The 24,244-nt window shown below is 38.6% G+C and overlaps 1 protein-coding gene across 4 annotated transcripts in view; it reads left to right on the top strand.

Moving 5' to 3' along the window:
* The window catches only part of SPEN (spen family transcriptional repressor), a 93,864-nt gene that overhangs the window by 33,543 nt on the left and 36,077 nt on the right, over window positions 1-24,244 (top strand). For 3 of the 4 annotated variants that reach the window (XM_029227939.1, XM_029227938.1, XM_029227937.1), the window contains exons 2-3: window positions 2,478-2,798; window positions 5,905-6,381. In XM_029227939.1, coding sequence (XP_029083772.1) covers window positions 2,599-2,798; window positions 5,905-6,381 — 677 coding nt within the window. In that variant the 5' untranslated portion in view covers window positions 2,478-2,598. Of the gene's footprint in view, window positions 1-2,477; window positions 4,059-5,904; window positions 6,382-24,244 lie in introns of those variants that run through there. The other variant, XM_029227940.1, reaches the window with a different exon arrangement.

Raw genomic sequence — 24,244 nt, 5'->3', positions numbered from 1 at the left:
AAAAAAGTGCATTCACAATGTTATGTAACCATCAGCACTATCTATTTCTAGAATTTTTTTCATCCCACACAAAAACTCTGTGTCTCACCAGTCCCTGTTAACTTCTGTTCTACTTTCTGTCTCCATGAATTTGTCTATTCCAGATACTTCATGTAAGTGGAATCATAAACTAATTGTCCTTTTGTGTCTGGCTTATTTCATTTAGTATGATGTTTTCAAGGTTTATCCATGTTGTAGTATGTATCGAAACTTCATTTCTTTTTATGTTTTAATATAATATTCCATTGTTTGTATATGCCACATTTTGTTTATCCATTCATCCATTGATGGACAGTCGGGTTGTTTCCATCTTTTGGTTTTTGTGAATAATGATGCAGTGAACATTTGTGCAATGTATCTTTTTGAGCCCCAGTTTTCAGTTCTCTTGGGTATATACCTAGGAATGGAATTGCTGGGTCATATGGTAATTCTGTGCTTAACTTTTGGAGAAAAATGCTACTTTCCACAGTGGCTGCGCCATTTTACAGTTCCACCAGCTATGCAGGAGGTTTCAAATTTCTCCATATCCTTGCCAATATGTGTTTTGTTCTGTTCTGTTCTCTTTTCTAATAGCAATCCTAGTGGGTGTGAAGTGGTATTTTATTGTGGTTTTGATTTGTATTTCCCTATGACTGCTGATTTTGAGCATCTCTTTCTGTGCTTATCTGCCATCTGTATTTCTTCTTTGGTGAAGTGTTTTCCCTATTTTTAATTTTAATTTTTTTTTTTACAAACCTATCTATCTTATCTATCTATCTATCTATGTTGGGTCCTCGCTGCTGCACGTGGGCTTTCTTCAGCTGTGGCGAGCGCGGGCCACTCTTCGCTGCGGTGCGCAGGCTTCTTATTGCGGTTGATTCTCCTGTCGTGGAGCACGGGCTCTAGGCACGTGGGTCTCAGTACTTGTGGCTCACAGGTTCCAGAGCGCAGACTCAGCAGCTGCCGCTCCGAGGCATGTGGGATCTTCCCAGATCAGGGCTCGAACCCGTGCCCCCTGCATTGGCCGGCAGATCATTAACCACTGAGCCACCAGGGAAGCCCATCTTTCCTATTTTTAAAAAATGGGTTGAGTTGTAAGATTTCTTATATTCTAGATACAAGTCCTTTGTCAGATACATTGGAAGGTATTTTTTTTAATGTTTGTATGGAAAGAACTATTTCAGTTTCTATTTTTCCCCCAAATTTAAGAGATCCTTTCATCAGTTAATTTACCCCAAGTAATTTCGTTACATCTAGTTCAGTGGCCTGATGAAACTGCATTTTAGGATTATGTTTCCCTTCTGAGAGGTAGTAACTTAAATCATACTGGAGGATTTAAAAGGAAAGTTCGGCTTTCTGATAATGTTGTCAGCTTCTTCAGGGGAAGTGTAAAATTATGATCTTGGGGACTTCCCTGGTGGCACAGTGGTTAAGAATCCGCCTGCCCATGCAGGGGGCATGGGTTCGAGCCCGGGTCCGGGAAAATCCCACATGCTGCGGAGCAACTAAGCCCGTGTGCCACAACTACTGAGCCTGTGTGCCACAACTACTGAAGCCTGTGTGCCTAGAGCCTGTGCTCCAGAGCAAGAGAATCCACTACAATGAGAAGCCCACGCACTGCAGCAAATAGTAGCCCCCATTCACCACAACTAGAGAAAGGCTGTGCACAACAGCGAAGACCCAATGCAGCCATAAATTTAAAAAAAAAGAAAAAAATTACGATCTTGGATTGTCAGCATGTAAGAGTGCTATATTTAAAAGTGCTGTGCCCTTCTTTCTAAAATGCCAAATTATAAGTATACATAAGAGTCTGTCAAAAGATTTTCTGATTTATTTATATAAATAACAATTGTACATAAATTATAAATTTTAACACTTTTTCTTTTAATCCCCTGGAAAAGAGAATTAAATGGCAAAAGATTACATTAAAAACTAGACACACTTGCAAATGCACAAAATATTTGAATTTATTTTGCCTTCCAGTAAGGAGTGTTTGAAGTCATCTCATTTTTTCACTAAGATCATTTTCACTTAATGAATTAAATTAAAATGAGATCTGTAAAATAGCCATTTTTAGCTACAGTTTTTACTTTAATGAAAATCTCTTAAGATTGGTAAGTTACTTTGATTATCTTAGGTATAATATCCTTTTTTAGAATGTAAAAATTCCTAAAAACTTCTGAGAGTCATTTCAGCTAAGTGTTCCAGGAAGGTAAAAGGCAGTTTATAGTAAATACTATATTTAAAAAGTTAGAGCAATAAAATAATGTGGTAAAAATGTTTGTAAATATTTGCCTCAAAAAAGAAAAATGTGAGTTTAAAAGCCATTTTAAATTAACTCGCAACCCCTCCCCCATACATGCATAATGTAAATTGTTTAAAAATAACAAACAGTTTTTAAAACTATTTTTGGAAAATTATTACTATGCAACAATAACGTTGACTTTATTTTTTTTCAGATATGGCCGCGTGGAAAGTGTCAAAATTCTCCCCAAGAGGGGTTCTGAAGGAGGAGTGGCTGCCTTTGTGGATTTTGTGGACATCAAAAGTGCACAGAAGGCTCACAACTCAGTCAACAAAATGGGAGATAGAGACCTACGCACGGATTATAATGAACCAGGCACCATTCCGAGCGCTGCTCGGGGATTGGATGATACAGTTTCCATAGCATCTCGTAGTAGAGAGGTTTCTGGGTTCAGAGGAGGTGGTGGAGGACCTGCTTATGGCCCCCCACCATCACTTCATGCACGAGAAGGACGTTATGAGCGGAGACTTGATGGGTAAGTTCCAAGGTTTCTGTAGGCAGGTATTTTGTATTTGATATGGTGAAACAGAAACTCGTATTTAGGGGCCCCAGATGGATTTAAAGTTTTGGGCATTCTCAATGTTTCCTATTTTGGGTTGGAAACGGAAGTGATTTCTATCCCAGTGGCTGGTATCTTATGGAATCGTAGAGGATATTTCCTGCAGCTGGTTGGATATCTACTCCTGAGATATAAAGTGGTGGAAGATTTTGTATTGCAGCATCATTTTTGGAGTTACCTGTCTTCTAGAATTAATTATTCCTTCTCTTGGATAATGTTAAGTCTTTCCTTGGATATATCCCTTCTACCTGATGGAGCTACTTGGCTACAGATTTTGTGGTTGTACTATATGGAATATTTCTGGAATATTAGAGCCTACAGATTCTTTTAGAATTTGATATCTGCTTCTCAGTTTTCACTACACAAAGTGTACAAACGAATTGGATTGTCACCAAAAAACCTAGCAGACCATACGATTCAACCTCTTGGATTCTACAAACAATACTTTAACCTGGAAATGTGTACTTGGATGAAGAAGAGTGAAGGCAATGCTTCATTTTTCCATTTTGGATCTACACAGTTTCCATGTTGGAATTATACTCCTTGATGGAATGGGGAAAAATTGAGATGATGGACGTTCCTAAATCCTGGAATATAGCCATTCTTTTCTGTTTGCTGGAATGTATGGGATGTCGTGCAGTCAAGATTCCATTAGCCCAGGAGAAGAGGATTACTATCTTGTTTCTTAAGCAAGTTGCTGTCCAATTAAAGGTACTTTAGCTTTGAACACATGGTGACGATCAGTTGTGGATACAGCAATCAAAATTGACTGTGCTGGATGGCTACAAAGGTGAACTGCTGGCGAGCAACTGTGCCTTCCTCATTTGGTGGAATTGTAGAGGATATTTCCTCTTCTGTTAGCTGCCTGATTCATACTTAGGGCTGGACATTTTTGTGAATGTGGATCAATTTATAATTTTCTGCTATCTCAAGAAAGAAGTCTGGGGGTTTGAGAGTTACAGTTTGTCTGGGACTGCTTGCTTCCAGTGGAATTATTTTATCTGGTCATTAAGATTTTTTTTTTCCTTGTGGTTCATCTAAATATCATTTGACACCCTTACCCATTAAGAAGGTGGATTACCCCCATAAGAGGGGCCAAAATTGGGGAAGTTATGTTCACAATTCTCTCCCTAGATTTAATTGGGATTATAGGTCGTGTTTCCACACTTGGAAAAGGTTGGTATGTCCTGACCTGTGTATATTAGCCCCTCTTCTAACCCAAGTCAAACTTTCTTTTTTTCCCACTAACTCTAGAATCATTTAGTACTAATAGATGAATCAAAGAATAGCTATTAGATTTCAGCTCTGCTAGCTCTTGTGCCTGCCTTCTATATCTTCCTAATGGTTAAGAACTTTGCATATTTATAAAATATCAGCTGTAGCAGTAATTCTCCTAGAACTATTGCCTGTTGCTTCTGTTATATCATTAATAACAGCTCTTACTGATTAACATTTGATAGGGTACTAATGGAATTATTTATGAAATTTTCTCTTGTCTCAAAGGAACACCTCTTGTTTGTTAGAAGTTGAAATATCTATTCAAATTCCAGAAATAGTGAATAAAAAAGGAGAAAGTCATTTAATATATTTAAGTAGGAAAGATAATACTGAATTTTTGCCATGCCAGTTGCTTTTAATAATAGCAGTAAAAAGAAAAAACAGCCTAGGAGAAGGTATGGTTGCTAAGTGAAATGGTGGGTGAAAATGAAGGTTAGTGGAGAGATTTGGAATCTAAGCACGTATTGGGGACATAGTATTAGTTGTAAGATTTTCCACATATTCTTTATTGGAGAGATTCTAATTCTTCTATGTCTTTCATAATTCCTTAATCACTTTTGATAGAAGATAGACCCAAAGGTAAGGTTGAGAAGAGACTCAACCTCATGTTTGAGATTCAAGTGAAATTGTCTTTTAGGAACTCTCTTAAGTAGAGAACTTAAGATTTCTTTGTAGGATTGGAATTGGTTTTTAATATTAATACGTAATTGCATGTGTGTAATTGTACATGCAACAGTTTTTGTACTCTTCGATTGACAAGTATTCATGCCCTACAGGAAGATTTTTTAAAGTTAAACCATTGCTGATAGCAGTCTTTAGCATATCTTAACGGTTTCCCAAGTTGACTTATTTCATCAGAGGCAATTTGAATATAGCTGAACCCTAAGAGAATGTATTTCCTGTAACCATTAAGTAATACATTAACACATTGAATCATGGAATAGGCATTTTAAAAATTATGTGGAATTTGATAGCACAAGAAGATAAAATAACCATTATTCTTTAATTAGTTAAGTTCATCATAGAATAGCATGTGGCAGCCCAATATTTTTATATCCCAAGTGGTTTTTTGGTTTGATTTTCTTTTTAAAATTCCATTTTTATTATTAAATGTGATTGTTTGGGCACAACAATTTACATAATTTAGTAATTTTTATAATTACCCAAGAAGTTGAAAGTTAATAAGAAAAAGTTACACTTAACATTTTTTTCTGTACTTCTTTGAAAATGCCCTCCTATTTCTGGGACATGGGCATGCATTGCAATGGGGCTTTCATGTCTGTGTGAGAAATCTATCATGGAAATTTTGCCTGAAATACACTTGCAAAGTAAATAAAGTTTGGTATATATTTTAATCAGATGAAAGTATAGAAAACTTTCATATTAAAATGAAAGTCTCTTCTTGTTCCATTAAATTTAAAATAAAAAGGAGATGGCATATGTATATTTCTGTTTATAAGCCAGAAAATCCCTAATAAAAAGAACAACTGACTTGCAGAACACTAGTCATGAAAGTCCAATATACAGTTAAAACAGTGATTTCTCAGCTGTGAAAATAAGTTTTGGAGTCAAGTAAAATGTTAAGCTTATTAGTGTTTGCTTACTAAGTAGGTTAATGCTGTTTAGAAAATGACCAGTTGCAAAGACAAAGACAATGCTCAAGTGAATGTTTGCATGACTTGCTTTTAGTTTTGCTTTCCCCTTTCTGATTGATTAAATATTTTTCCCCCCCTCCTAAATGCAGGGCTTCAGATAACAGGGAGCGTGCTTATGAACATAGTGCCTATGGACACCATGAACGGGGGACGGGAGGATTTGATCGGACGAGACATTACGATCAGGATTACTATAGAGATCCTCGCGAGCGGACTTTACAACATGGGCTCTATTATACTTCTCGGAGTCGAAGTCCAAACCGTTTTGATGCTCATGATCCCCGATACGAACCTAGGGCTCGGGAGCAGTTTACACTGCCCAGTGTGGTACACAGGGATATCTACAGGGATGATATTACCCGGGAGGTACGAGGCAGAAGGCCAGAGCGGAATTACCAGCACAGCAGGAGTCGCTCACCACATTCATCCCAGTCTAGAAATCAGTCTCCTCAGAGGCTGGCTAGCCAAGCGTCTAGACCCGCAAGGTCCCCTAGCGGCAGCGGCTCTAGGAGTAGATCCTCCAGTAGTGATTCAATCAGCAGCAGCAGTAGTACCAGCAGTGACAGGTAGGTTAACAGCCTTTTGTTGTAACAGATGAGCTGTTGAATAAATTGTTACAGATTTGCTACTTTCAGTGGTACTGATTTTTAGTATAGTAATATTTTTAAAAGAAAGTAATCTTGGATCATGTGTATAATGAATGAAGAAACTTTGATTAGCATTGTGGCCATTGAATTAACCTTTCTCCCAAGTACTTAAAGCTAAATGATGATTTGCAAATACTGTTTCATTCTCCAGTTGCTCAACATTAAAATTGCCAAAAAGGAAGAAAAGTAGTAACGTTAGTTGTATGAAACAAATCTTGTGCCACGTAATGAACTTTTAAAAGTTCTTAATTTCTTAGGTATATAATACTATTTCTATTATTTGGTTGAAAATTTGTAAAAGCGCTGTTTGGGTAAAGATGTATTGGTGAAATATATTGTTGACACACTTATTATCAATGTATAAATTAACTTACGTATATTTTAACTAATTTTAACATCAAGATGGTAGTCAATTTATAAGCTCAAGTAGGAAAGCTTTCTTTAAATTCAGGTTGTAACTTTGCTGTTCACTAAGGCTGAGTAAGCTCATTTCATTAGTTGGGAATTTTTTTTACAAAGGAGTTTTATTCCAAAGATGAAAATAATAAATTGAAAATAATCTTAACAAGAAACAGCTTAGAAGTTAGGTATATGGGTTTTGAAAAATAATAGATCAAGGTAGACAGTATACTACTTTTACAACCTTTGGACAAGTTACTTAAGCTCTCTAGGACTCAGCTTTCTCATCTTTTATAAGAACCATGCTTCATAAAGTTATTTTGAATATTAAAATGAAAAAATATGTAAAGTGCTTAGCTTGATACCCATATATGTTAAATAAATACAACCTTTAATAACTGCTAGCTATAATTATTACTGCTATTCATTACTTCACATGTTGATAGTCTTTTGAGTATTTCCCATTTCTAGTGATTGTTATTCAATCTGTTAATCTCAGATATTCTAGTTTTAAATTTAGGTGGTGTGTATATTATTTATTTATGTATTGTTTTTTGTCTGCGTCGGGTCATAGTTTCGGCACGTGGGATCTTCCGTCGCGGCGTGCTGGCTTCTCTCTAGTTGTGTTGCGAGGACTCCAGAGTGCGCAGGCTCAGTAGCTGGGGCGTGTGAGGGCTTAGTTGCCCCGAGGCATGTGGGATCCTAGTTCCCCGACCAGGGATCCAACCATCATCCCCTGCATTGCAAGGCCAATTCTTAACCACTGGATCACCAGGGAAGTCCCAGGTGGTGTGTGTTTTAAATTTGCAAGATACAGATTCTTCAACCTGATTAAAAATGCCCAGATTATTTTTCCTTTAGTATTGCCTGTTTAGAATTAATTTAAGAAAAGTAAATGATCATGGAATTGATAAATGGCTCCTTTTAGGCCTCCTAAATTTTCAAATTCAAAATAATAAATGGAAACATTTTATATCTCTGTCTATCTAGATATAATTCAAACATTCTAGAAGATGTAGCATATTATAATGAAACAAGCACTTAGTTTAGGAAGTCAGGAGAGTTAGTTTCTGGCTTCGGCTTTGCAGCTCTGTGACATGGGTAAAACCCTTAACTTTTGATTTCATTTGGTATATTATTGAGTTAAATGATTGACAGTATTCATTCGAATTCTATAAACTGATTATAAAATCTTGTCATGATTCACTTTCTTCTACGTAGAATTGTCTAAGATACTCAAGTTTTTAGTCATTTTCCCCAAACCTACCTCATTAAAGGAATGGCACTGCATTCCACTGGATCAAACCTTTTTGAGAAGTCAACCAATTGTGGAAGTGCAGAAGTTAGAGGTGAAACATAATTCACGGCTTTCAGGATGGCATTGTACTTTGGTGGGAGTTACAGTGGTTTGAGATCTGGCCCTTGGCATTGTGGGCTCAGAAGCTTGAACCCAGAGGTGATCTGATGAATTTGATGGAGATAATTCCCTATTTACGTAATCAAAAGAAACAGTTATATGCTTCTGAATATTTACATTTAGAAAGATAACTGCCACAAAGGCAGGATGAGCTTGGAAAATCTACATGGGGACTAAATTACAACCGTAGAGGATATTTTCTCTTCTGTCAGCTGCCTGATCCATACTTAGGGCTGGCAGTTTTTATGATTTAGGGCTGTGAAGGATATGTATTCTCTTCAACAAGAAGAGACGAATTTTAGGCTAGACAGGGAACATTGTGAGCAGAAGGAACAACTTGAAGAGATACGAGTGGGTGGAAGAATGTTTTGAGAACAGCAAATAATTTAGTATGACTTAACCACGCTAATGTTTTTGGGTTTTTTTCTTTATGCAGAGATGAGCCTTTGAAGGATTGAGAAGGGAAATATCTTGTTGAAATCTGCTTTAGGAAGGCATCTGGGGACTTAGAATAGGAAAGACAGAGATTCCAGTTAGGAGACTCTTTCAGTATTTCGGAGAAGACAAACTTGGACTATGAGAGTGCCTAACTTGGGAAAAGCGGAAGGGACATTGTGTTAAGAATCAGATTATGTTGATTTATGAAAAACAGCATCAACTTTTTTTGAAGATATGACCAAATGATGAGCCTTTTGGTGTCATCCTGTAAGAACAGGGTCAGGTCTTCCTTTGTGCACATTGCAGAGACAACCAAGTGTTTTTATTGCCCTTCTCTGAGTACATGTTCAAATAGTTGAAATACTTAGATACAATTCTTAGCTAATAGGAAGGTAAAAGCAAAATTGATGTAAATAGTTAAAAGATTTGTTCATTATATTGTGATTGAAGCAAGTACAGAGAAATAAAATCCTTTGGTGTTCAGAGTATATCCATTATCCCTGGGTTCATCCCCCCTTTTATCAGATGTCCTCTTTTCCTCTATAATTATATTGATTTTATAATGTAATATTTTGAGGTGTTATGTCAACTCAGAATGTTTAATGCCCTTTGGAAGAACTAAGTTCTTTTTTGTAATCTTTAAAACTTGATTGTGAAATGGTGACATTCCAAGTCCTTAAAAATGTTTAAAAGCAACATGTAATAGTAGACAAAATATAGCTTGTTTTATCTATAAAAACAAGTTTCTATTCTGTCTGTATGACTGGGGAAGTTAATCATCCTCCATCCCCCTTAATTGTTACAGCTTTGGTGAACAGATTCCTAGCAGTGCATTTCAAATGACTAAATGTGGGATTGATGAGAGTCTAGTTGTGAAGTCCTTACAAATGATACACTTAATGTTTCTGCCAAACTGTTCACAGTATTTAGCTGGTGAGAAGTTTGGGGGAGGAGGGGGGCTTAATGTTACACACTTTCCTGTGTGCAGCCCTTTGCTGCTGTATGTCTGTTTTCTTTCTCTGCCTTGGTCATTTAGGGAGTCCCTTTGCTTTTCAACATAAAAATTTAAATACATAAATTCCACAGAAGCATTTATTTTAAGTCCTTGATTGAAGTTGAACGTATTTTATTTCTGTAGTTCCCTATCAGTTCTTTTTTTCTATCATGTTGTTAAGAATTTGTTTTAATTCAGGCTACAGGAGTTGAAGAATTTATTGAAATTAAATTAGCTCATAATATCCTTTCCTGCTATCTTAAAGTAATTTTAATTGAGATTTGTTTCTCCGTTGTTTACTTTTTTTTTCTTTTTGCGGTACGCGGGCCTCTCACTGTTGTGGCCTCTCCCGTTGAGGAGCACAGGCTCCGGACGCGCAGGCTCAGCGGCCATGGCTCACGGGCCCAGCCGCTCCGCGGCATGTGGGATCTTCCCGGACCGGGGCACAAACCCGTGTCCCCTGCATCGGCAGGCGGACTCTCAACCACTGTGCCACCAGGGAAGCCCTCCGTTGTTTACTTTGATCCCAGCCAAAGATGATTAGGCTGGCTCAGGGTCCCTGAACCTTTTTTTTTTTCCGGCTGTGCTGCGCAGCTTGTGGTGGGATCTTAGTTCCCTGACCAGGTATTGAACGCAGACCCTCAGCAGTGAGAGTGCGGAGTCCTAACCACTGGACTGCCACGGAATTCCCTTTTTAAATTTTATTATTATTATTTTTTTGGTCCCTGAATTTAGATGCAGGAGAAAAAATTACATCTTTTCACTAACCTGAAAGTGAATTAAGCATTGCCTCCCATTATATGAAAGTAGCCAACAAAAAAACAGTAGATCAACAGTATGACTGACTTTGTTCTCAGTATAAATACACAGGTAATTTATGATTATTATAGTTGCAGAGATCTCAAAATTGGGCTTATATTAATCATGACTGGGAAATAGTTATTAAACTCAGTGTTAGGTATTGTTATTTAATGTTAATAAAGACACTATATCACAAAAATTTAAAACATTTTAATAACTGTGTCAGTATAATTTGTTTCCATTTAATTCCTATTTATTTTATTTTGTGCATTTAGAAACATTATTCTGAAAAGGAGTCCATAGACTTCACCAGATTGCTGAAAAGGGGTCCTGGCTCCTTTGGAGCTGCAGTTAGCCCTTGATTCTATATCCTGTAAAGGTTTACAGAATGAATGAGGGAAAATGGATGAAAAAGTAATGGGAGGGAGTTGTGATTTGGATAATCCAAAACCTTTTCTTATTTTATCCCTTCCCCCTCAGTAGATTACTTCCCTAAATCTTCTTTCAGTTTGGATAAAGTTAACTTTTTTGGGGGGGGGGGGCCCTGCTGTGAGTCATGTGGCATCTTAGCTCCCCGACCAGGGATTGAACCTGCGCCCGCTACGTTGGAAGTGCGGAGTCTTAACCACTGGATCGTCTGGGAAGTCCTAAAGTTAACTTTTGAGTTTATATTCAGCCATCTATTTGTTTAACATATATTGCTTATTTTTTGCACCAAATTTATGAAATAAAATAGCTGGTTGTATGGAGTCCTAAAAATAGAGCCAGTTTGGATTAAACATTGGCTGTGGCTAATCCAAAACAAAATCTACATATGTCTAATTAAGAGTTAACATGTAATTAAATTAACCTGGGTGTCTATGGCTAGGTGCATCTTTACAGTTTTATCAAAGGCAACCCCATCTTCTGCCCCCTTAAAAATTTTGGAGGTGTTTTGTCAGCCTTTTTCTTTTTGTTCCTCTGAATCCTTTTGGTTTGTCTAAAGAAGAATATGTCAAGTAACTACAGACTTTCATTCTTTCTAATCACAGAAATAGGCATTTAGTTGGAAACGCTTAAAATAAATGTAGTAGGAGTAAGCACAGAAAAACTACATGAAAATAACTGTAGTGGGTGACATCTCATTGTCTCTTGTCTCTGTGGCTTTCAGTAAGCCCTGTGGCCTTAAATTGTGCTTAGTTTACCTGTTTGAAAAAATCAGAATTTTAGAGCAAGCTTTCTTCTTAAGTAGATTTTAAGAATTGAAATAAGTTGATTTAAAAACTGTATGTAGGGAGTTCCCTGGTGGTCCAGTGGTTAGGACTCCATGCTTTCACTGCCCAGGGCCTGGGTTCATAAGTTGGAATATATAAGGAAGAAGCTTGGAGACAGGAAGTGGGAGAAAAAGACACACATACAGTATCAGTTCCAGGACAGGAAAACTAGCATGTGAAATAGTCTTTGTGGTGTTTGTTTAATGTAGTAAGAAAAGCCTATAGACCTGCAGGCAATCAGACTTTTCAACTCTGATGCTGTATTAAGATAATGGCATGCTTTATGCCCATCTCTTGTCCAGTATGTTAGCTTTGCATTGGAATAATTACTTTTTATTGAAAGGGAAATGAAAAGTATTTCTTACTGCTGGTATTATTTGTAGAACTTGTTTGTATATTTCTTTTATATGTTTTGAGTAAAATATATCAGGGCTTCCCTGGTGGCGCAGTGGTTGAGGGACTGCCTGCCGATGCAGGGGACACGGGTTCGTGCCCCGGTCCGGGAAGACCCCACATGCCACGGAGCGGTTAGGCCCGTGAGCCATGGCCGCTGAGGCTGCGTGTCCGGAGCCTGTGCTCCACAACGGGAGAGGCCACAACAGTGAGAGGCCCGCGCACTGCAAAAATAAATAAATAAATAAATTAAATATATCAAAAGTTGTCTATAACCGTATTAATTTTTTTCTGTTAGACAATATAAGAATATTTTACCTGAATTATAGTTAAATAGTAATTAGAATATTGACCAAATTCTGGATTTTTACAACAGTTAAAAGTTAAAAGGGAATGTGACCCTTTTAACTAAATAAGGATTAACACGACGACAGTCCCTAATCTTTTTTTTTTCAACAAAGACCAGTTCTACTAATCATTTTGTGAATGATCTAGACGTTTTATTTTTATTTATTTTTGGCTGCATTGGGTCTTTGTTGCTGCGGGCAGGCTTTCTCTAGTTGCGGTGAGCGGGGGCTGCTCTTCATTGTGGTGCGCAGCCTCTCATTGCGGTGGCTTCTCTTGTTGCAGAGCACGGGCTCTAGGGTGTGCGGGTTTCAGTAGTTGTGGCGTGTGGGCTCAGTAGTTGTGCACGGGTTTAGTTGCTCCGCGGCATGTGGGATCTTCCCCGACCAGGGATCGAACCCGTGTCCCCTGCATTGGCAGGAGGATTCTTAACCACTGCGCCACCAGGGAAGTCCTGATCTAGATGTTTTAGATTTCTTAGAGGGGGAATTTTATTCAAATATCCTTTTGTCTGATTTCATGAGGAAGTTTTGCAGTTCATTTAGTTTATGAGAGAGAACTTCCTTTCAAATTCATATAGAAAAATTTTCAAAATTGCCGTCATTCTGAAGCTTTGTGGAAGAACATGGATGAAGCTGAAAATGTAGTTCCCGGTGGTTATTGGATATGGTTGCAATGCATGTATCAGAGTGATAGTGACAGTGTACTTTCCATTTCTCTTAAAGTCTGCCTATTTAGAATGTTGATTGGGGGAAGGAATGCTCATTTTATTACCTGGCTATATAATTTGTTATGATATATATTACGTGCTAGAACCTGTCCGATATGGCACCAGTTTTAACAAATACATATATGAAGTAAGAGTCAGTTTCTTAAAGTTGTTAAAGGAATTAATAATTAGTGGGTTTTTTGGTGATCATTGCAGTGCTTACTCATAAAAACACATTTGTCTGAAGTTTTATCATCAAAGGTGATCTTATCTATAATAATGAATAGTAGACAGATAATTTCTGTTTAGCCGGGTGTGCTTTGAAGAGAAATACACCCCCCATATATATTAATGTATACATAAATTTTTATTTTTATTTATTTATTTGGCTGCACCGCACGGCATGTGGGATCTTAGCTACCCGACCGGGGATCGAACCCGCGCCCCCTGCATTGGAAGCACGAGTCTTAACCACTTGACCTCCAGGGAAGTCCCTATTTTTATTTTTATTTTATTGGTAGTAGTCTTTTCCATTCTCATCAGTGGCAGGCAAAATGAAGAGCCCATATTTTGGAAGCAACATTCCTTTGTAGGCTACTGTATAGTTTGTTACTGGGCAGTAAGCTACACACTTCTGCCTTTTGGGGTCATGTTAGCCAGCCAAGCCTTTTTTTGTGCTAAATATGGAAAATGGAAGTGTTTGCTTTCTAATTGCTCTGGTGGGCTTAACTTTCATTATGGAGATTTATAAATCAGACTAGTTCCTTTCTGTTTTTCCTTTTTTGTCAAGTACAGCGTTTCAGTAAGGCTTTTGAGAGGTGTAGTTGTTGCCAGTTTTAGCGCTCTGTGCGGAATGGGCAGTTGGCTTCGGAAACAAGTGCGGGACTGACCCATATTTGCTGTACTGGGAACCTTGCTTTCATTTCGAGCCTCTGCTGCTAGGGAAATGAGAATGAGGTAGGCTTAGATCTGAGAATAAATGAGGAGAGTTCCTTGTGTGCCGCCTGAGCAGCCAGTGCCTCTGAATATGGTGGGGAAAGCTAGGAACTGCTTGTTTGTGACTGAAACCAGACTAAACTGGAATCATCCAGTTTGAGTTGGCTGCTTGCCACCTCCCAGAGGCTTCCTTATTTTGCCAGAGTTTTTGCCTGGCCCTCAGCCCAGGGAGCGGGGCTTGCGCACTGTGACCGGCTGCTTAGGGGAGTAGAGGCTGTGAAGTGGGTGCCAGTTAACCCGGGTTTGTTCATGGGAAGGAGGCACTTCAAATAAAGGATTGAGGAGCTGAAGGCTGGAAGCTGGTGTGAATGCTACTATTTTCAATGCATCTTTCCCTTGTTACTCCCTTGCTTTAACTGTAACTTTCTGTCTTGTGCCCCTTAGAAACTAAGGCTTGAAAAACAGCTTCTGTCATGCTGCTGCTTGGGTACATCACAGCATGGTCTGCGTTTAGTATTAAAGAATTTATTACCAAAAAATTAATTAATTACCAAAGTTCCCCAGGAACTTGCTTTTAGTTGTTAGTCTGTTTGCAGTAAAGAACTCTCTCCCATGCCCCTTTTCATTCTTTCCGCTGGGGTTGTGCTGGAGTTTATTTTGGTTTGATTGATTGTTAGGTGGAAGGAATGAAAATAGGTTTCTGGGGTAAACTTGTGACTTGGTATCTTGTGAGTTTTAATTTAACCTTGAAGTAAATTTTTAAAATGTTGCCTTAAAAATTAACAAAAAGTAATTCACATTAAAGTCCTAAACAACAAACTTTAAAATTGAAAATGCTATGCTAGATTGTATTTGATTTAGAAGCAAACTCTTTAAAAAAATGCTTAAATTGGCATATTTTTAGTGTCATGACTGCTTTGTGCATAGCCTCTCTGTCAGCTTTCCTCTTTGACAAGGGAGTTAAACGTGGCCTAATTCCTGATCAGAGAACACTCAGAAGTCACTAAGAAATATTAAAGCCACAAATAAAGGGGTACATTTATTTTTGTCTTTATCAGCGCCAGGGCTATATAGAAAATGTAAGTTCCTATAACCTTGCTTATGTTTTAAACTTTTGGAATGACATTGAAACCTCTGTTAGTCTTTTTTACTTACAGTGAAAGTTTGCTCAGAGCAGTTTCAGAGACCTTGTTGTTCTCTTTTATCCTTTTTGGGTTGTTTTCACTTGGAGGCCTTCTATGGTCATTCTCAGAAGTCATGGTATAATTTTACCCTGCCCTGAACAAAGGGATCATCCATGCACAGAACTAAAGGAAAATGTGGTGTTCTCATTTTAAAATAAACATTAGCATTTTCTGAAGCTCAGAATTAGCCAAGATTTCATTACCCACACCCTTTCCTTAATTTTTTAAAAAAATCTGTGTCTTAGACTACAACCTAAGTGCTTGCCTTTATCTATAAAGGGTAGGTGGTTTTTTTGGGGGGGGTTTTGGGGGTTTTTTTTTGTTTTTTTGCAGTACGTGGGCCTCTCACTGCCATGGCCTCTCCTGTTGCAGAGCACAGGCTCCGGATGCGCGGCCTCAGCGGCCATGGCTCACGGGCCCAGCCGCTCCGCGGCATGTGGGATCCTCCCGGACCAGGGCATGAACCCGTGTCCCCCGCATCGGCAGGCGGACTCCCAACCACTGCGCCACCAGGGAAGCCCTTAAGGGTAGTTTTGTGGTTGCTTCTCCTATGAGAAAATGGAAAGAGCACCCTCTGATAATTTATTTACTTAAATTATTAGTCATTACTTAATCTAAATGCTGTTAGGGTTTCCTGCTGCTACAAATTGTATAAAGTCATTTCTGTGGAACATCTTCCTAAAAGTCTGCTTTGTAGGATGAATGAACTTCCTCTTTCCAGGTAGACAAGATAGTGAAATATATTTTAAAATTAACTTTGCAAAACAGAGTTGGTTATTCCTAAGAATCTGAGTTACACTCTTTTTAATTTAATTCATTTATTTATTAATATTTATTTATTTGGCTGCGTTGGGTCTTAGTTGCGGCACATGGCATCTTTCATTGCAGCTTGTGGGCTTCTCTCTAGTTGTGATGCATGGGCTCCAGAGTGCACGGGCTCAGTAGTTGTGGCATGAGGGCTCTCTAGTTGTGGCACATGGGCTCAGTAGTTGTGGCACCTGAGCTTAGTTGCGGTATGTGGGATCTTATTTCCCCAACCAGGGATCGAACCTGGGCCCCCTGCATTGGGAGCTTGGAATCCTAACCACTGGACCACCAGGGAAGTTCCTAACATGGTCTCTTATTTAAGGCTGATATGCTTGTTTATTGGGGAGCTTTCTGGTTCTAGAACTAGGTTGTCCAGTACTGTATCCACTAGCCACATGTGGCTGTTGAGCGCTTGAAATTTGGCTAGTCTGTGCACCAATACTGATCCACACTATAACATGGATGAACCTCAAAAAAATGCTTAGTGAAAGAAGATGGTACAAATCATATGATTCTCTTTATGTAAAATGTCCAGAATAGGTAATTACAGAGACAGAAAGTAGATTAGTGGTTACCAAGGCTGAGGATGGAAGAGAATGGAGAGTGCTGCTAATAGGTATGAGGTTTCTTTCTGGGGCAATGCAGATGTACCAAAGTTACATTATGGTGATGATTGCATAATTCCATAAATATACTAAAAACTATTGTATACTTTTATTTATTTTTTGCTGTACGCGGGCCTCTCACTGTTGTGGCCTCTCCCGTTGTGGAGCACAGGCTCCGGACGCGCAGCCTCAGCGGCCATGGCTCACGGGCCCAGCCACTCTGCGGCATGTGGGATCTTCCCAGACCAGGGCACGAACCCGCGTCCCCTGCATCGGCAGGCGGACTCTCAACCACTGCACCACCAGGGAAGCCCCTTTTTTATTTATTTTTTATATTTTTAAAAATTTTATTTATTTTTGGCTGCGTCAGGTCTTTGTTGCTGTGCGCGGGCTTTCTCTAGTTGCAGCGAGCAGGGGCTACTCTTCATTGTGGTGCGTGGGCTTCTCATTGCGGTGGCTTCTCTTGTTGCGGAGCATGGGCTCTAGGCGCATGGGCTTCAGTAGTTGTGGCACTTGGGCTTAGTTGCTCCGCAGCGTGTGGGATCTTCCTGGGCCAGGGATTGAACCTCTGTGCCCTACATTGGCAGGATTCTTAACCACTGTGCTACCAGGGAAGCCCCAGTAGAACTATTTTTAAAAATACAGAATTTTGATGATATAGCACACCAAAAAAAGTATTACTGGTTTTTATGTTGACCGCATGTTGAGATAATATTTCAAGTATATTACATTAAATAAAATATGTTATTAAATTTCACCTGTTCTTACTTTTTACATTTTATTTATTTTGGCTGTGCCGGATCTTAGTGCAGCACTTGCGATCTTCGTTGCGGCATGTTTAGTTGCGGCATGCGGACCTCTTAGTTGCGGCATGTGGACCTCTTAGTTGCGGCATGTATGTGGGATCTAGTTCCCCGACCAGGGATTGAACCCTGGCCCCTGCATTGGGAATGCAGATTCTCACCCACTGGACCACCAGTGGGTAAAAGTCCCTTACTTTTTAATGTGGCTATTTAAAAATTTTAAATTACATTTTTGACTTCTATTAAATTTCTGTTGGACAGCACAGAATAGAAATGAGCTCTGTCAAGATAGAATGTCATGGAGTAATTTGTGTGTCCATTTACTGCTTTTCATTTTGTTTACAAGAATAGAGTCCACTATTTTATTCTCAACACCCTTCTACTCTTTTGAAATTATGGATTAATGGAAAAAGCTCTTGGGACTTATAAGCTTAAAATATATATTGAACTATTTTGCAGATTCTGTCTTTAACAAATTTAGGGTTGGTCAGGCTAAAATATTAAAATGCATGTTGATTTCCAGGGTGGCCAAGGGAATGTCTCAGCTGTTGAAAAACTTTAATGTTTAAGTCCCCAAATAAATTAGTTTAATCCCCCAAGAAGAAAATTAAGTCATCTTAACCAGAGTAATTTTTTTTAATTAAAAAAAAAAACCACACACACAACCCCTTAATCTGAAGGTAATTTTGAAGCGATGGCTAATACTTTTGATAGAGGTTTAAAATGTGTCTATTAACAAGCATGGAGTTCTGGTGTTGGAATTAGAATAAGACACACATTTTATAGATGCTCGTCTTGCTTCTAGATATGATTTATGTAACCACACCTGGGGAGTTCCATGGTTCTTTGAATGTTATTTTTGATTGTGTGGGGAGGGGCACAGTAGCTTCCTGAATGTGCTGTGTCATGGTGGTTGGAGCCATTTGGAGTGTAGCTTTGTGTTTGTTTCCACTGGAAGAAACTGCAGAGGAGTTGTTTAAGTAGAAGGACTTTAGGTTGGAGTTTCTTAGTGAGTAATTTGAAGTCATTTATAAATAATTAAACAAGTGCATCAAACAGTGGGTGGCTTTAGGCTTCCTGGTGGGGAGTTAGGTGCCCTTCTATCCTCTTGAGTATGGAGCTGCCTTAACAAAGAGTTCAGAAGTGGGAAATAGCAAACTTTTTTATTCTGGATAGTAAGGAGATGTAATTAGCACCAAAGTTAAATTGGAAAAAGGCAAAACCCAAAGTTCAAATTTACTTGCAGGTTTGGTAAAGGCTATGGCATTTGTACGTAACCATTTGGAACTTAACAACAACAAAACGGTTTCACATGATCTGTATGCTTTCTTGGTTTATGACTTTTAAACCATTTAGTTGTTCATATAAGAAATATATCTAGTTTTTATACTGCATGTGGTTAAGGAAGTAAGAAATCCCGCTGTTACAATTAACAGTTTAGATTTCTCCTGAGTTTGTCCCTTGAGTGAGGCATCCATCCCGTGGATGTTCTAAGGGCTTTGCTGCCATACAGAAAGATTTCTTGTTCCTTAGGCAGGTGTGTTATATCTGCTTATTACTTCTAGGGCACCTGCATGTTTGATGGTTTTTGCTTTGAGTTACCTGAGTAGCAGGTTTTGTGAGTCTTAAGGGATTGCCAAGAATGTAATGACACTGCAGGCCTAGGCTCTTTGGAATTTAAGACAGAAGTACTCTTGGCCCTAAGGGCTGTGTTTTGGACACAGAATATGTAGAAAAATAATTTTTTCACTTTATCCTCTGTGAATTTTGTACTTAGCAGAATCTGTCTGTAGCAGAAAATGGTCACATATCTGCCCCCAAAAACCTGTTTTAAAAAAAAAATGGTAAGCTGCACTTTGTGACTAGGTCTCTGCTAACCCATCATCTTATAATTCTTAAAGTTAACTAGGGAATTTTTTAGAGTCCCATAAAGCCCACCAGCAAATACGCCACGCGATTCTTAGTGATAGATTTATAAGAGCATAGCCGCTTTCCATTTTTGCTATTGTTATTAGAATACTTAGATTTGAAACCACGAAATTATGCTTTTAATGCCAAAACTTGTAAGCCTTCAATTTTTAAAAAATTGTGGTAAAAATATACATAATGTGAAATTACCATTTTAACTATATATATTTTTTAAAATTAGGTCTAAGTTTTCGTGTTTTTTAAAATAATTTATTTTATTTATTTATTTATTTTTGGCTGCGTTGGGTTTTCGTTGCTGTGCGCGGGCTTTCTCTAGTTGTGGCGAGCGGGGGCTACTCTTCACTGCGGTGCGTGGGCTTCTCATTGCAGTGGCTTCTCTTGTTGTGGAACACAGGCTATAGGCATGTGGGCTCAGTAGTTGTGGTGCACAGGCTTAGCTGCTCTGCGGCATGTGGGATCCTCCCGGACCAGGGCTCGAACCCATGTGCCCTGCATTGGCAGGTGGATTCTTAACCACTTCATCACCAGGGAAGTCCTGTCTTCCTTTTTAAGACTGAAAAATATTCCTTCAGGCTTTTTTTGGGGTAACCTTTAATTATCCAGCAGTCATCCTATAGATAAACTATTTCCATATTCCTTTTAATTCTACTAAAAATAGTAGTAAGCTTAAAAACATTAACTTGTAGCTGTAATTGCATCCCAAAGAGTTACTTGTGCATAACCACACATAGCATATTTACGCTTAATTTTAAACAGTATTTTCCACCAAAATAAGGTGCTCTTTAAAAACCTGTCTTTAATGATTTTGTTTTTTCCTTCATTTATGTAAACTATTGGACTTTAGAATAGGAAGATAAATAAAACCAATTATTTTAATTACTGTGGTTGAATTTATCACCACTTTAGTGACCATGAACACTGAACATGTTTAATCTTATCTACCTGTAAAATGGAGCCAGTACCTGTCTAAGGTTTAGGCATGCTTGATATTTATAAATGCTCACAGGGGAAGGCCACTAGAACTCAAGAAAAGTTAGTTTTTGAGGTCTAGATTTTCTGTTATACTTAGAAATCCTTAGGAAATAAATTATTTTTTTATATCAGCAATAAAAACTGATTGCAGTGAAAGGAAAAAATACTGCTGGTGGATTATGGCTCTCTTTCTGCTTCTATCTGTTTCTATTAAGAGAAGACTTATACACACACACACACATACACACACACTTAGGAATATTACTCAGCCATAAAAAAGAATGAAATAATGCCACTTGCAGCAACGTGGTTGGACCTAGAGATTACTATACTAAGCAAAGTAAGTCGGAGAGAGAAAGACAAATATCTTATGATATCACTTAATGTGTAGCATCTAAAAAGATGATACAAGTGAACTTACAAAACAGAAATAGACTCAGACATAGAAACAAGCTTATGGCTACCAAAGGGTAAAGGAGGGGGGAGGGATAAATTAGGAGTTTGGGATTAACAGATACACACTACTATATATAAAATAGATAATAGGACCTACTGTATAGCACAGGGAACTATATTCAATATCTTGTAGTAACCTATAGTGGGAGAGAATCTGAAAAAGAGAATATAAATAACTGAATCACTTTGCTGTACACCTGAATCTAACACAACATTGTAAATCAATTATACTTCAATTAGAAAAAAACAGATAAATGATGGAAAAAACAAGGAGAAAAAAACTTCCTCTGTTGTCAGTTTCACTCTTAATTTATTTAGTCATAATTTTTTAAATCAGATCTTTTCCCATTAGAAGTCTTTGTGGTTTCTAATGATAGAAGGAGAAATATGTGGACCAAAACAAAATTGAAGTTAAAATATTGGTTCCATAATTTAAAAAATGCATTTTCACTGTTTAATATATTAATACAGTTTTTCTCAATAAGTATCCTAAATACCAAGAATTTAGGCAACTTTTCATTAACTTTGGCTCTAAAGAGTTTATCATTTATACAGTCGAGTCCTAAAGTGCTTTCTCCGTTTCTTTTGCAGTAGTTGCAGAATCACCAGTTAGAGCTGACTCATTTCTCTGAAATCATTTCTGAGGAACTTTTACCTTGATAAGCCAGGTTGTGAGACCTTTTGATTCAGCAAAGCCTTATTGACAAAACCCAGCAGGTAGCCTGTTACATTGACTGGTTTGGAATCTCATTTTTTTCTAAGGCGCAAAGAGAAGAACAGTTCATTTTTGTTTTGTTTTGTTTTTTTTTTTAATAATTTATTCATTTATTTGTTATTTGGTTGAGCCGGTCTTAGTTGTGGCCTGTGGGCTCCTTAGTTGTGGCACATGGGCTCCTTCGTTGCAGCACGTGAACTCTCAGTCGCAGCATGCATGCGGGATCTAGCTCCCTCACCGGGGATTGAACCCAGGCCCCCTGCATTGGGAGTGCGGAGTCTTATCCACTGCGCCACTAGGGAAGTCCCAAGAAGAACAGTTCATTTTGTACTTTACTTCTTAGGCCATGTTTGTATGTGTGTGTGTGTGTGGGTGTGTGTTTGTGTGTGTGTGTGTGAAAATAACATAAATTTTCCCTTTTTTTTTTTTTTTTTTTTTTTTTTTTGCGGTACGCGGGCCTCTCACTGTTGTGGCCTCTCCCGTTGCAGAGCACAGGCTCTGGACGCGCAGACTCAGCGGCCATGGCTCACGGGCCCAGCCGCTCTGCAGCATGTGGGATCTTCCCGGACCGGGGCACGAACCCGTGTCCCCTGCATCGGCAGGCGGACTCTCAACCACTGCGCCACCAGGGAAGCCCTAAAATTTACCATTTTAACCACTTTTAAGTGTACTGTTCAGTGGTATTAAGTACATTCACCTTGTGGTGCAGCAATCACCACTGTTCATCTCTAGAACCCTTTCATCTTTCCGTTAAACAACTCCCATTCTCCTCTGCCCCAGCCCCAGGCTATGCCACTATTCCTTCTGTCTTTATGAATTTGACTGCTGTAGTTCCCTCAAAAAAGCTGAATCATACAGCATTTGTCCTTTTCTGACTGGCTTATTTCACTTAGCATAATGTCCTCAGGGTTCATAAAAGTTTTAGCGTATGGCCGAATTTTCTTCCTTTTTAAGGCTGAATAATTGCATTGTATATAGATACCACATTTTGTTTATCCAGTCATCTCTCGCTATATACTTGGGTTGCTTCTACCTTTTGGCTGTTAAACATGCTCTGAATGTGGGTAAACAAATATCTATTCAAGTACCTGCTTTCAGTTCTTTTTGTTATATATCCAGAAGTGGAATTGCTGAATAATTGTGGCAATTGTAAGTTTTTAAGGAACTACCATACTGTTTTCTATAGTGTCTACACCATTTTACTTTTCCACCAGCAGTGCACAGGGGTTCCAGTTTCTTTACATCCTAGCCAACACTGTTATATTCTGTTTTTTGATAATAGCCATCCTAATGAGTGTGAAATGGTATCTTGCTGGGTTTTTTTGTTTTTTTTTTTTGTTTTTTTTTGTGGTACGTGGGCCTCTTACTGTTGTGGCCTCTCCCGTCCCGGAGCACAGGCTCCGGACGCGCAGGCCCAGCGGCCATGGCTCACCGGCCCAGCCGCTCCGCGGCATGTGGGATCTTCCCGGACCGGGGCACGAACCCGTGTCCCCTGCATCGGCAGGGGGACTCTCAACCACTGTGCCACCAGGGAAACCCTTGCTGTTGTTTTGATTTGAATTTCCGTAACAGTCATGTTGAGCATCTTTTCATGTGTGCCTTGGCCATTTATGTCTTCTTTGGAGAAATGTCTGTTCAAGTTCAAAGATGCCCATTTTTGCATCTGGTTGGTTGATTGGTTTTTTTGTTTTTGTTTTTTTTTTGCTGTTGAGTTATGTTTTCATCCTTAAAGGCAAATTTAAAAATGTCTTAAAGTTATAAGACAAAATACCCCCTTAAGCTCTTTATGCAGAATAGAAGTTTTATTCATTCTCTGACCATGGTACTTGATGAGAAAAAATCTAGTTGTGATACTAAACTACCATCTTAAGTCCCTAGTTTGAGGGTAAACAAAGCTATTGAGCTGAGAAACAATTTTAACATGAATTGGAATAGTTACCATTGATGTAAGCCTTACTAGAGTAGGGGTAGCAGTACTATATATTTCACCCATTATTTGTTCAAAATTATAAAATAGTTTTGTCTACAAATACTTTGACCCTGCTATTGACATGGCAAAACACATACTGTAAAAAGCTATTTGCAGTTTCTCTTTTTGTCACGTTTGCCAGAATCGAGTGACATCAGAACGTTTTGGATCCCAGCTTCTTCTCAGTCTAATCTTTAGAAGTTGACCTTTTTTTTTTTTTTCCCCTGTAAGTTTGGACTTATTCAAAGATTTTTATGAAGTGATACATTAGTAATAAGGAAGAACAGTGACTGTAAGGATCCTGCATTTGAATTGCAGCTTAAAATTAGCATGTTGGATTTTCAGAAGAAGGGAAAGCGGTCAAAGAAGGTCATGTAGGCTGGGGTTTCTCAACCTTGGTACTATTCACTTTAAAAATATAATAAATTTATTTATTTTTAATTTTATTTAGTTTTGGCCGCGTTGGGTCTTAGTTACTACGCGTGGGCTTTCTCTAGTTGCGGCAGGGGAGGCTACTCTTTGTTGCAGTGTGCGGGCTTCTCGTTGCCATGGCTTCGCTTGTCGCAGAGCATGGGCTCTAGGCATGCGGGCTCAGTAGTTGTGGTGCACGGGCTTAGTTGCTCCATGGCATGTGGGATCTTCCCGGACCAGGGATCG

This window comes from Monodon monoceros, unplaced genomic scaffold (genome assembly GCF_005190385.1).
Source record: "Monodon monoceros isolate NGI ecotype Baffin Bay Population unplaced genomic scaffold, NGI_Narwhal_1 Super_Scaffold_18, whole genome shotgun sequence".
In the NCBI taxonomy this organism is placed as follows: Eukaryota; Metazoa; Chordata; class Mammalia; order Artiodactyla; family Monodontidae; genus Monodon; species Monodon monoceros.
This window is presented reverse-complemented; position numbering and strand designations above follow the sequence as displayed.